The sequence below is a fragment of the Papio anubis genome, chromosome Y, assembly GCF_008728515.1.
Source record: "Papio anubis isolate 15944 chromosome Y, Panubis1.0, whole genome shotgun sequence".
NCBI classification, from domain to species: Eukaryota; Metazoa; Chordata; class Mammalia; order Primates; family Cercopithecidae; genus Papio; species Papio anubis.
The window spans coordinates 912075-926404 of NC_044997.1; the positions used below are offsets into that span (position 1 = coordinate 912075).

General features: G+C 46.8%; 1 protein-coding gene across 24 annotated transcripts in view; it reads left to right on the forward strand.

Moving 5' to 3' along the window:
* The window catches only part of LOC103880626, a 55500-nt gene extending 41378 nt beyond the window's left edge, over window positions 1–14122 (forward strand). For 10 of the 24 annotated variants that reach the window (XM_031661039.1, XM_031661038.1, XM_031661037.1 and 7 more), the window contains one exon: window positions 13601–14122. In XM_031661039.1, the coding sequence (XP_031516899.1) occupies window positions 13601–13755 (155 nt within the window). In that variant the 3' untranslated portion in view covers window positions 13756–14122. Of the gene's footprint in view, window positions 1–10171; window positions 10581–11775; window positions 11927–12108; window positions 12485–13600 lie in introns of those variants that run through there. The other 14 variants (XR_004181047.1, XR_004181042.1, XR_004181050.1 and 11 more) reach the window with 4 other exon arrangements.
* Window positions 14123–14330: the final 208 nt, after the last annotated feature.

Consider the following 14330-nt stretch of genomic DNA (forward strand, 5'->3'; position numbering starts at 1 on the left):
TCATCCATCTTCAAAGCCAGCAGTGTAGCATGTCCTAATCTCTCTCTAACTCTGACCCTCTTGCTTCCCTTTTTCAATGATAAAGACCCACGTGATAACATTGGTCCTACCTGGGTAATCCAGTAATGTCTTCTCATCTCAAGCTCAGCTGATCAGCAACCTTCATTCCATCCGCAACCTTCATTTCCCTTGCTATGGAAGGCAATATATGCGCAGGTTCTGGGAATCAGGACATGGATATCTTTGGGGCTCATTATTACTTCTACCTACAACAGGTGTTACAAGACTTGGCCTACTTCATCTTGCAAATCCTTTCTGCCCCTCTCCTGCACCGAATGAGATCTGTTCTCTATGAATGTTCAGGACCTCAAGAGTAGGGACCCCAAAGGCTGGGGGCAAAGTAGATGTGACTGGTGCCAAGCATAGGATGTGTGACCAGATTCAGTCATGTGATTACATTGGGCGGTGACGCAGTCATTTTCGTTAGGAAGGGACATGGTTGTAGGAAGAGGAAATGGAACACAACCCACACGTGTTGGGTGGTTGGAAGATCTGAGAACTCTCGTGGGTGTGCTCATCCATTTCACTCACCACGGTACAGGGGACATTCTTAGACCTGTCAGTGTCACTATTTAACATAAACATCCAAGAAAGTCAGCGAACTTCAGGCAGGATGAAGGCAGAGACCCACCCCAAAGCACAGTGTGATTCAACTGTCGAAAACCACAAGACAGAAGTGACTGATCCCATCTGAGGAGTCCTAAAGAAGATTATCATCAGACTTCCCTTCGGAAACTTTGGAAGGCAGAAGGCAGTAGGCTGATAAATTCAAAATGCTAAAAAACAAAACCAACGAAAACTTGCTAACCAAGAAAAAAAAATACTACATGGCTGAAGAAATCATGCAGAAATCTTAGCAAAATTTTAAATGATCCAACAAGGTCTATGGCTTCTGCTCAGATATGGGCAAACATGAACTTGTATGCTTATTTTTATGGGTACAAGGAGCATGCAGTTATCTCCACTAGCATATTTTTTGTTTGTTTGTTTTGAGATGGAGTCTCACTGTGTTGCCCAGGCTGGAGTGCAGTGGCACAATCTCAGCTCACTGCGACCTCTGCCTCCCGGGTTCAAGCAGTTCCCTGCCTCAGCCTCCCGAGTAACTGGGATTACAGGCATCTACCACCACGCCTGGCTAATTTTTGTATTTTTAGTAGAGATGGGGTTTCAGCATCTTTGCCAGGCTGGTCTTGAACTCCTGACCTCGTGTTGGCCTCCCAAAGTGCTGGGATTACAGGTGTGAGCCACCACACCCAGCCTGTTTTTCTTTTTAACTCATGCGTAGGTTCAGAATTTAGTTCCAGGTACATGAGAGCTCTTTGTAGATCTTTTTCATGGTGAGTCCGCTGGCTTACCAGACCTTGTCTGACTTCTCCTTCCTGTGTCTTCTCAACAGCTCAGCACCTTGGTGCGGTACAGGGTCCCATTAGCAGCCTCATTTCCCACCACTGACTGAACATCAGCAGGCTCAATCCACAAGTCAGGGGCTGGGGATGTCTTGTCAAGAATTCCCTCTTTTGGAATGAAATTTATAACAACAGCCGTGCTGCTTGATGGAGCCCTTTCTACATGGCAGGTGCTTTGCAAACACTTTCAGAAAATCTGCAGCAAACCTTATAGTAAGAATGATCGCTCTCATTCTACAAGTCAAAGATCAGATTGGTGACATGGTCACCAATGCACTGCTAATAAACAGCAGAAGTGAAATTCAAATATCAAGACATTTGTCCTCAAAGTCTCTGCTTGCAACTAGATTATGGTCCTGATATCCTAAGGGTGAATCAGTTTCAGTTGCCCTTCCTGGACCCCCAGCAAGTAGTACATTGGAATTATTCTTGTCCGGTATAGCGGGGAGCAGTGTAAACAGATCAACAAGGTTTTCTGGGACCCTGGTTCAGGCAAATAAATCTTACAACATTATCTGGCTCTTTCAAGTAGACTTTAGACTTGGCCTTGCTTTCTATACTTTATTTTACCCACCGGAAAACAGCGTTTGTATCTTTACAAAATGTAATACGTGATTTTCCCCTCTCAGTATTTTGCAGGGCAGAGATATTGCTTTGATCTATTTTCACATAGTAATTATTATTTGAGGTCTCAATTAAGACCAGTGTCTTCATCTGTGTGGGGCTCTGCGTTAAGAGCTTTCATAGACTCGCTCCTGCCGTTTCTCCTAACTCACTTGAGCAGAGGCCAGCAGTAGAGAAACTTAATAAATAACACAAGTGCTGCAGTTTCTGAGTCCTCTAAAAAATGAGACCAAAAGGAAAGACTCCAGGGACATTTTCACAGATATGCCCAATTCCAGTGGCCCCAGGTTTCGCACCCTGCTATTGATATTCTGCCACCCATAGGCGTGATCATCTGGCTACAAAACAGCAGGCAAGGTTGTGCTTGAATGATGTTACAGGTGGGCTCATGGCTACATGGATGTCTAGACATGTCTAGGTGTCCATATGCAGGAACTGAGGGAAAGTGAGAAAGAGGGAGGGAGGGATGGGTCAAGGGATGGATAGATAAATGGATGGAAAGGTGGACGAATGGATAGATGCATGAATGGATGGTGAATTGGTGGGTAAAATGGAGGGATAGATGGATGTTTGGATGGATATTTGGGTGGATGGGTAGATGGGTGGATGGGTGGATGAATGGATGAGTGGATGGGTAGACAGTGGATGGATGGAGAGATGGATAAATGTTTGATGGATGAATAGATGCATACATGGATAGACAGGTGTTTGGGTGGATGTGTAGGTGGAAAGGGGGATGGATAGACAGTTTCATAGGTGGATGGATGGGTAGATGGACAGATGGATGAGTGAATAGATGTGTTGAATAGGTGGATGTATAGATGGAGGGATGGATGGATGAGTGGATGGATATTTGGGTGGATGGGTAGATGGGTGGATGGGTGGATGAATGGATGAGTGGATGGGTAGACAGTGGATGGATGGAGAGATGGATAAATGTTTGATGGATGAATAGATGCATACATGGATAGACAGGATGTTTGGGTGGATGGATGTATGGATGGAAAGGGGGATGGAGTAGACATGATTTCATAGGTGGATGGATGGGTAGATGGACAGATGGATGAGTGTAGATAGAGTGAATGATTGAATGGATGGATGGATGCATGAATAAACAGGTTCATGGATGGGTGGGTGGGTGGATGGGTGGATGGATGGATGGATGGATGGATGTGGGTGGCTGGCTAGATATGTAGATAGATGCAAAGGTGAATGCAAATAGAAAGGTAGATTTATGAGGATGAAAGAATTTTTAAGGAATTGATGGCTCAACGCCTATAATCCCAGCACTTTGCTTGAGCCAGTAGTGGATCACTGAGAGTCAGGAGATGAGACCATCCTGGCTAACACGGGTGAAACCCCATCTCCTACTAAAAATACAAAAAAATTAGCCAGAAGTGAGTGGTAGATACCTGTAATCCCAGTTACTGGGAGGCTGAGGCAGGAGGAATGGCATGAACCAGGAATAGGCTTGCAATGAGCGAGATTGTGCCACTGCACTCCAGTCTGGGCAACAGAGCGAGACTCCATCTCAAAAAAAAAAAAAAAAAAAAAAAAAAAAAAAAAAAAGCGAGAATTTTTCTCCTTAGGTAATCAGGGGAAAATTAAATCCTTACCCACAGAGACACCATTCATTGACATCAGGCAGAGGCTCTCTCTTCTCTCTTCTGGTGACCAGGACAAAGAGAAGTGCAGGTTTAGAGGGCTCTGACGAGGGAGCCCTGCCTGCCTCCTGTCCTGGGTCACCTTTACCAAATCGTCTCCTGTGTTGGGTCTCCCTAACCTTGATTTTCAAACGCTAGCTTCTAGGCTTTGCCTTTTCTGTGTCTGTGGCTCTGTGTCATCCACCAAGTCTCCCAGAGAGCCCCTTCCTGCCTCCCCTCTGTCCCTTTAGCCCCCACTCCAGACCCCAGATTGGGCTCAGGGTTCCTCTGTAAAAGTCACTGATGGGAGTCCACACCCTGAAAATGCCTTCAGCCTTCATTCCAGCCTCTCCTCTCTGTCAAGTGAGCTGCCCCTGCCGGCAGCAGTCACTTCTTCACACAGGGATGCTTGTCCCGGCACACTGAGTAGGCGCTGTCTCCTGTGTGGGAATCGGCTTGGCATAGGCGACCGTATGACATTGTTTCAAAAAGTCATTCAAATTCTTTGTCTTGTACATCCTGTCTGGAAGCACGTGTATACATTCCCGCCTCCCCCACTGGGCACACTCTTACCCTTGCCCTGCCATTGTGGTGCTAGGAGCTGTCTGTGCCGTCCACTGGGTGGACCAGACGTCTTCCCCATGAAAAGGGGAATCAGGGTCTTCATGTGTCTCTCAGAAGCCAGGCATTTGGCACCGGGGCTCATGAACAGCTGATTTTTGAAGCGGTCCCAGGGGAAGCTGAGTTGGTGACTGATAAGAGGAAGGTCTAGGTCCAGTGTGGTGGCTCACGCCTGTAATCCCAGCATTTTTGGAGGCTGACGCAGGCGGATCAGTCAGGAGATCGAGACCATCCTGGCCAACATGGTGAAACCCCGTCTCTACTAAAAATACAAAAATTAGCTGGCCATGGTGGCACGCGCCTGTAATCCCAGCTACTTGGGAGGCTGAGGCAGGAGATTCGCTTGAACCCGGGAGGTGGAGGTTGCAGTGAGCTGAGATCGTGTCACTGCACTCCAGCCTGGGTGACAGAGCGAGACTGCATCTCAAACAAAAAGAAAAAAAGAAGAAGAGGATCTGAAGAATTGGGATACTGAGGCATCATCTTCCTTGCCCTGTGGATTTGCAGTTTCATACCCTGGATCTCCTGAAGCTTTGGGGCTCCTTTTTCTTTTTCTTATTTTTTTTTCTTTGAGACGGAGTCTCTTTTCTTTATATTATCCAGTCTTAGTTATTTCTTTATAGCAATATGAGAACAAACTAATGATGCTGGTCTCTTCAAGGAAACTCCTGCCATACCCCCTCCCCCATCTTCTTTCTCTCTCTCTTTTTATTTTGAGATGGAGTCTAACTCTGTTGCCCAGGCTGGAGTGCAGTGGTGTTATCTCGGCTCACTGCCACCTCTACCTCCCTGGTTCATGCCATTCTCCTGCCTCAGCCTCCCGAGTACCTGGGATTACAGGCGCCTGCCACCACGCCCGGCTAATTTTTGTATTTTTAGTAGAGATGGGGTTTCACCATGTTGGCCAGGTTTGTCTTGAACTCCTGGCTTCAAGCGATCCACTTGCTTCGGCCTCCCAAAGTGCTGGGGTGACAGGCGTGAGCCACCTCTCCTGGCTGGGGATCCTTTTTCATCTCTGGTGGACGACAAGGTGTATTTTCCTCTTGCTGGTCCAGGGGGCTGCAGATGGACAAGGAGACTCCAGTGTTTGGGGGTCCATGTGTGTGTTCTTTTTCCCCCGTGGTGCCGGCTGTGGCAGGTCACAGGATGCAGGTGGATAATGATGGCATAGACATATCCTGGCTGTTGGCCTCTCCTACTTCACTTCATTATTGATGGATGCACCACCCACTAAGTTGATTATAAAAGGCTGATAAGGCCGGGCGTGGTGGCTCACACCTGTAATCCCAGCACTTTGGGAGGCCAAGGCAGGCGGATCACCTGAGGTCTGGAATTGAGCCTGACCAACATGGAGAAACCCCGTCTCTACTAAAAATACAAAATTAGCCAGGCTTGGTGGTGCATGCCTGTAATCCCAGCTACTGGGGAGGCTGAGACAGGTGAATCACTTGAACCAGGGAGGCAGAGGTTGCGGTGAGCCAGGATCGTGCCATTGCACTCCAGCCTGGGCAACAAGAGGGAAACTCCATCTCAAAAATAAATAAATAAATAAATAAATAAATAAATAAAATCAATGAATGAATAAATAAATAAATTAATTAATTTTTAAAATAAGCTGGGCATGGTGGCATGTGCCTGTAGTCCCGTCTCCTCTGGAGGTTGAGTTGGGAGGATCGCTTGAGCCCTGGAGGTCAAGGCTGCAGTGAGAGGTGTTTGTGTCACTTCACTGCAGCCTGGGTGACAGAGTATAGACCCCCATCTCTAAAACAGATGAATACATATATACAGAAATGATTAAATGGTGAAGTTAATGTTATAGGTATTTTTCCACAACAACATCCTTACCCACAGGAACCTCAGTGGAGAAGACAGGAGTGTGGCAGACCAACATGCTTCTGTAGCCCCACAAAGCTGTCCCTTTAATTGGTAGCACTCCTGGTAAAGGCTGTTTGCTTAGCGGACATTGACCTCTGACCTTGTCCTCCACCTGCTGGCGCAGCGACTCCTGCTATCTCCACTTTGTCCAGCTCACCTCTCAGTCCCCAGAGTCCTAGAGCCGTCTATAGGTTCTTGCTTCTCCCTTTTCCCCTAGAAGCATCTCCTGGGAATCGCCCTGATCAAAAGCCCCAGCCACCTCTCCAAGACCCTCTCCAGAAGCCCACACAGCCCTTACATTCATTGCCTTTGAACCTACCCGAAGTCAGCAAGTTCAAAACTCGTCAGAAACCAGGAGAAGTCTCAGCCCCAAATCAATAGCAGCCGTTGTCAGCTCCTCCCAGCTCAAAGTCCCCCGGAGATTGGTTCCCTGGTCTGAGTCAGGAACAAGAGACTGAAAAGCACGGGGATCTGGTGCTTTTTCTTCGTAGGGTTACTCCCTCTCCCCACCAAAAAACCTACCAACTGAAAGATCACTGATTGGTTGCGTCAAGCAGCCTCAACCACCAGATGTCTTTGAGATGGGGAGCCAGCCCCCTAACGCTGAGTCTCTGTGTGTGGCTTCCAAATATCTGGGCCCCTGGGTGCAGACAGAAGAGAGGACACAGAGGCTGGACATCTCCCAGAGGAGGGGGAGACTGGCTGGGCACCAAATAGTCTGGCTTCCCTCTCTGATATCATAGGAACATGAACAGACTTGGAGATACTGATTGAAAGTATATGTCACTTGAAGGAGACATTGGTTCCAGAGCCATTAGTTCCTAACCTCCTACCATACTCTCTGCATGGTGGAAGATGCCAGAACATTCTCAGAGCTTGAGAAGAAAGAGGAATTGAGAGAAGGGATGGGGGTCAAGAGATAGAGAAGGTGAGGAGGAATGCGAGAGAAGGGAGGGAGGGAGGAGAAATGAGGAAGGAGAACTCAGAAGCTCAGGTCTAACTTCACCCCACTCCCCTCAGGATCCCTGCACTCTAACAGTTGTTTCTGAGAGTTCCTGGGGGCCACCCATAAACAATGAGGTTAAATGTAAATGGAAGGGCAGGACTCTGTTGAAGTCCCTGTTGGCTGCATAGTCACCAGCTCTCATGACCCAAAGAGGAGAGTGATCAGGTGACTAGATCGTCAACGAGGGTAAATCTGGAAGACAAAATGTTTGAGGCCAGGTGCAGTGGCTCACAACTGTAACCCCAGCACCTTTGGAGGCCAAGGTAGAAGGATCACTTGAGCCCCAGGAGTTTGAGACCAGCCTGGGCAACATAGGTAGACCCTGTCTCTACAAATAATTTTTAAAAATTAATTGAAGGATTTCTAAAGACTACATGAGTGGTTTTTGTCTCCTGGAGTCAGAACCCAGGGAGGATTTTTGCTGAAAATACCAAAGCCGCAGGGAGCCTGAATAGAGATGTTCAGACAGAAATTAAGTTTGAAGAAATAGATTTTGGCAGAGAGGCATGTGGCCACAGACAACTCATACATTCATTCATTCTTTCACTCACTCAACAAACATTAAATGGACTGTCTCTAACTGCATTTCCCTCTCTTGACAAGAGGGGTACATGGGAGAGACACAGGCTGAAGGAATGTAGAGTTGGTATTGGGCCTGGGAGCTTTCCAGAGGCACTGTGCTCTGCTGTGCCCTTCTTCACATCCCAGTCTCTACGATGTTGACTGTGTTCGTGGATATCACATCGCTGTTGAGATCCCAGAAAGAATATGCATGAACCACAGTGACAAATGTCATTCATAATCCTTTTCAGCGAAGAATAACCTACAAAAATGTCTTCTGTGTACCTTCCCCTGGAATAGTTTGTGATTCTGATGCAACTGGAGACAAAACAGCTCTTATCCATGGCCTCTGTTGAATCAGTTTTGTCTCCAATCTGCCTTTCATGGGCACTCTAACAAGAAGGCAAACAAGGAAAGTTCAGCTGGTCTAGCAGTTCTGAGACAGCAAATTATCTCACTGTTGATGTGGACAAAGAGGCTTTTGCAGAAAGACTATACTTAACTTTGAGAATCTGGGTCCCAGCTTTTTGTTTACCCAGAGAGGTATAAATCTGAAAGAATCTGGGTTCCAGCCGAGCTGAGAGAGGTGTAAAATCACAGAGGTATGCCTCCACTCAGAACACACCATTATCGTGCTTTTATATGGAAGGCACAGCCATTCACTCATTGTCTGATAGACGTTTCCATTGAATGTTGGATCTCTTCAAACCAAGTGTCTGTAAACCAAGGGTTCTGCACTGACGCTGAGGATGAATCCAACAGGAAAGATAAAGAGAAACATCACAGCACACCCCAGAGACATAGGCAATTATTGTTTATTGATTTAAAATACAATGAAAATTAGGAGGCCGAGGCGGACAGATCGTGAGGTCAGGAGTTCGAGACCAGCCTGGCCAATGTGGTGAAACCCCATGTCTACTAAAAATACAAAAATTAGCCAGGCGTGGTGGCACACACCTGTAGTCCCAGCTACTCAGGAGGCTGAGGCAGGAGAATCGCTTGAACCCGGGAGATGGAGGTTGCAGTGAGCCGAGATGGCACCGTGGCATTCCAGCCTGGGCGACAGAGCAAGACTCTGTCTCAATAATAATAATAATGAAAAATAAAAGAAGAATAAGGGAAACCAAAAATAAGCATCTAGAAGAGCAGTTTAACATGCAATTTCATTTTCAGTATTTCTGCTTTAAGTTTGATATTTATATCGTGTCTCAAACGAACAAGGCTGGCCACTCGTTCCCTCTTCTGTTACCCTGTCGTTGGAGGTTTTGTTCTTTGCCTTGGTATGTTGAGAGACCCCAGAGGTCTGTGAGTAAAATTCAAGGGCTCTGTCAACTGAGATGGGACAAAGTCTACTTCTCTGGATTTACTCACTTGTAACTGAAATTCTGCATCGCCTGTGGACCTAGGCAACACCCCACAACAATATTAGTCTCGCCTGTAGATTTCTTACCAACCATTATCACAGATGCTTTCCTATCACTGTACAGCAGTTGCAGATGAAATATCTTTCATGCTCGTGACCACTTCAGCATGACTGTGCTCCTTGGATGCCTCGAAATATTTTAATCTTACGAATATCTAATGCATTACTGCGTTTCCATTACACGAAATAAAACAATGACTTAGCAGTTGCCCAGGTGAAGGGAACCACTTTCAACAGGTGGAATTAATCGTTCAGGGTTTTAAAAAGTTCTCTGTGTAGTTGGATTTTAAGCTCCAGGGTTAATCTGATAGAACTTGCTCGTCTGGTTTTAAGAAGTGTGGTTGGCCGGGCGCGGTGGCTCACGCCTGTAATCCCAGCACTTTGGGAGGCCGAGGCGGGCGGATCACAAGGTCAGGAGATCGAGACCACAGTGAAACCCCGTCTCTACTAAAAATACAAAAAATTAGCCGGGCGCGGTGGTGGGCGCCTGTAGTCCCAGCTACTCAGGAGGCTGAGGCAGGAGAATGGCGTGAACCCGGGAGGCGGAGCTTGCAGTGAGCTGAGATCCGGCCACTGCACTCCAGCCTGGGCGACAGCGCGAGACTCCGTCTCAAAAAAAAAAAAAAAAAAAAAAGAAGTGTGGTTAATGGGGATCTCTTGACTGTAGAATTAGTTTTAAAACACCACATGTACTTCTGACAGTAGGTAAATTTTACCTTGGGCAGAAGTGTATGGCCTTGGTGGTAGTTAGTAGAAATTAGGATGAATTAACTTGGGCATATGTGAAAATTAGTATAGCATAAGTTAATGAAGGCATATGTGAAAATTTGCAATTATTTTCTATATTCACCTAAAATGGAATTGCACTGGAAATAGAGCATGCTTCTTTTGTGATTTCTACATATCTCTGTTTTATTCTCATGTCAAATTCTACTTTACCCCTCAATGACAGTCATTTGACACGTCTCTCTGTGTCAGTGTCTGAGGCACCCTGGGACCGTCCTGACTGGAAAGCACAGTGACATTGCTGGCCTGAGCTGAAGTGCTGATTACAATAAATTGAAAGCTGAATGACCTGATGAAGAGCTGCTTTACCCAGGAACAAATATGGAGAGGAACTCCTTGCAACTGTGTTCTCAAGTAGACCACTTTTGAGAAATTATACATTTATCATAACACCTCGAGTCCTGCTCTGCATAGAATGACCATTATTATCCAGAAAAGTTCTCCATTCCCTGTGATTCATAAGGAAATGCAGGCCTAACCAGAAAACAGGAGCTGCGACAACCTTGGGTCAGACACCTTCAATCTCTCTATTCACAGTTGCATTTTCTCTCTCTCTCTCTTTTTTTTTTTTTTTTTTTTAAACAAAGCCAATTACCAATAACTGGGAAAAACAAAAACAAAAACAAAAAAAATGAACATACGGTTGAGCTCACTTCTGAGAAAGATTCTGCATTGTGAATGTCAGGATTCCACATTTCTGAAGCACCTTTGCTCCTCCAGAAAGCACCTCTCTAGTTTCGTGGTGATACGGGAGGGAAATGACAATTGTCTGTATTATCAGGATGGCCCATTGTTCTCTGTGGTTCTCAATCAATGTGGACATCCACCATGACCAAGCTCTTTCTTTCTTTTCTCTCTTTCTCTCTCCTCTCTCCTTCCTTCCTTCCCCCTTCCCCTTCCCCTCCCCTCTTTCCCTTTCCTTTACCTTGTTTCTTGCTTGTTTCTTTCTCTCTTCCCTTCCCTCCTCTCCCCTCCTCCCTTTCTTCCCTCCCCTCCTTTTCTCCCCTCCCCTCCCCTCCTCCCTTTCTTCCCTCCCCTCCCTTTCTCCCCTTCCTTTTCCTCCTCCACTTTCTTCCCTCCCCTCCCTTCCGCTCCCCTCCCGCTCCTCCCTTCTCTTTTCTTTTCCTTTCTTTTCTTTTTTTGAGACAGGATCTCACTCTGTTGCCCAGACTGGAGTACAGTGAAGTGATCGTGGCTCACTGTAGCCTCGACCTCCTGGGCTCAAGCCATGCTCTTTCCTCAGCCTCCTGAGTAGCTGGGACTACACACACACACACAACCATGCCTGCCTACTTTTTAAAATTTTTATATTTTTTTGAGACAGGGTTTCATGCAGGTTTTCATGCCCAGGCTAGAGTGCAGTGGTACAATCTTTTGGCTCACTGCAACCTCTGCCTCCTGGGCTAAAGCGATATTCCTACCTTGGCCTCCCAAGTAGCTGCAACCACAGGCACTAGCCACCACATTCGGCTATTTTTTTATTTTTTTTTAAAGACACAAGGTTTTACCATGTTGTCCAGGCTGGTCTCAAACTCCTGAGCTCAAGCGATACACGCGCCTCAGCCTCCCAAAGTGCTGGGATCACAGGCATGAAGCACCGTGCCCAGCCTGGTTAATGTTTAAATGTTTCCTGGAGATGGGGCTTCCCTATGTAGTGCAGGCTGGTCTTGAACTCCTGGGCTCAAGTGATCCTCCCGCACTCAGAGATACTATTTTCTTTTCTTGCCTTTTTTTTTTTTTTTTGAGAGGGGTCTTGCTCTTGTCCCCCAGGCTTGAGAACAGTGGCTCGATCTCAGCTCACTGCAACCTCCACCACCCAGGATCAAACGACTCTCCTGCCTCTGCCTCCCAAGCAGCTCAACTTCAGCACCTCATTCTTTGTCTAAGCCAAGTTTAGCCGAAGAAAACACCTGCCGAGAAGGTAAAAACAAAAACATCTGCCAAAGGCAAGAACCCGGTGGGAAGCCCCCTGAGCCCAGGGGCCTGCAGAGCCTGTTCTGGTGACAAAGCAGGCAGTTGGAAGAGAGCAGGGCTGCGAGACAGCGTGGGTGGGTTTTAGCTGCTGCTTTTGGAAATTCATTGCATGATGCGTTTGTTTTTCAGAGGTCCCAAAGCAAAGAAACAAAAGCCCCGCAGAGTTCACCCAGAAGGAAAGCCTTCATTGGATCAGGCTATAAGAGGACTCTCCCCTGAGAAAGATACTGATTTTGGCGCTGTGTTTAGAGAAAAGGGAAGAACGATGGCTTTCCCGTAGAAACATTTACTTATTTCATGATTTGAAAATGGACTTTTATGTTTTAGGAATTATGTGGCTGGGATGTTTTCTTGGGTGATAGGATTTGAAATTGCAGAGGGGAGCAGATGCCATGTGCCAGCAATGGCCGGCCAGTCTGCCTGCCTTCCTGCCTCCCTCCCTCCCTCCCTCCCTCCATTTCTCCTTCCCCCCACCCCGTTTCTTCCTTCTTTCTCTCTGTGTTTCTTCTTTCTTTTCTTTTCTTCTTCCTCCCTCCCTCCCTCCCTCCCTCCCTCCCTCCCTTCCTTCCTTCCTCCCTCTCTCTCTCTCTTTCACTTTGTTTGTTTTAATGAGAGTAGAGAGGAGGAAAAACACTTTTTTTTTTTGAGACGGAGTCTCGCTCTGTCCCCCTGGCCGGAGTGCAGTGGCGCGATCTCGGCTCACTGCAAGCTCCGCCTCCTGGGATCATGCCATTCTCCTGCCTCAGTCTCCTGAGTAGCTGGGACTACAGGCGCCCGCCACCACGCCCGGCTAATTTTTTTGTATTTTTAGTAGAGACGGGGTTTCACCGTGTTAGCCAGGATGGTCTCGATCTCCTGACCTTGTGATCCGCCCACCTCGGCCTCCCAAAGTGCTGGGATTACAGGCGTGAGCCACTGCGCCCAGCTGGAAAAACACTTTTTATTTTTTGTCTACCTTTATTGTAAGGAGAGAGTGAGAATGCCATGCCACACATGCAGGGTTCTGAGCAGAGGGCTACACCCTGCTTAGTTCTAAAGGCACCTACACTTTTATCATGAAAGCCATGGAGAGGCCCACATTTTGAAACACTCAGTCTCTCAGAAGAGGATAGAATGGGCTGCCAGTGTGATAGGGAGAGAACTTGAACATAGCTGACTCCATCTTGCTTCTGACTCCTCAAGCTAACTGCTCTTAGGCACTTCTGCACATGGGCCAAGTTAATCATGGAAAGAACTTAGATTACAGTTTAACTGGAAAGCAAGGATGATAAGAATTCCTTTCCAAAACTAACCTCTGAGGAGATAAGAAGGGCATGCACACAAGTAGCAATGTTGTGTTGAAGATTTGTAGGAGCACTGTGACCTGAGCAAGGACAAGGAAGTTTTGCAATCTCCTTGGGCCCCTGCTGATGCCCAAGTGTCTGTGGTCACCAGCCACCCCCCTCACCTCAGCCTCCTCCTTGTTCCCCCTTCTCAATGTACAAAGAAGTTTGAGATTCATGCCTTTAAAAATGGTTCCTTAGGACATGGGTCCAGTATCTTCCTGACTTGCTGGCTCTCCAAATAAAGATGCTTTTCTTTTTCTAACTTCTTGTCTCTCGAATGATTGGCTGTTATGCAGCGAACCTCGGGAACTTTGGACTCCACAGCACTAGGACCACTCTCAGGACTTCCAGTCTCTACTGGGTGCAGGAATCACTGGGGAGTCGGACTGAAATGCAGACTCTGATTAAGGAGGCCTGGGACACGAGGCCTGAGATTCTGCATCTCCAGTAAGCACCCAGAGGATGTTGATGCTGCTGATCCAGGGACCACACCTTGGAGAGCAATGCTGAGAAGCTGGTGGAAGAGCCCCGGCTGATGAGGATCTGAACATTGTCCGTAGCAGGGAGGCTGGGAAAATGAGATAAAAATGTTAAAAATGGCAGAGTTACCTTCCTGGAGAAGAAATGGCTTTTCCATTCCTTATTACGCTCATGTCTTTGCAACTAGCCCCCAGTGGTCTCCTTCCTGCTATATACCTGCAGTTACCATGTTCTTGTTAAGGAAGAATTGCAAATGAAAAAAAAAAAAAGGAAGTTGATCATGTTTGGTTGCTTTTGGTCATCACAATAAGCAAATAAAATCTGAAATTTCCCCCTGACTTTGCAAATGTTTTCTTCCAAGGAGATCAACCTTATTGGATTTCTTTGGTTCCCGAACAGCCTGCCATGAGGTATGAAGGACACACGATCTTTTACGTAATTGGTGAGACCCAATGCCCTTCTAGATGTTGGGTGTCTCATCCCAGTGTGAGGATTTTTTTTTTTTTTTTGGAAATGGAGTCTTGCTCTGTTACCCCAACTGGAGTG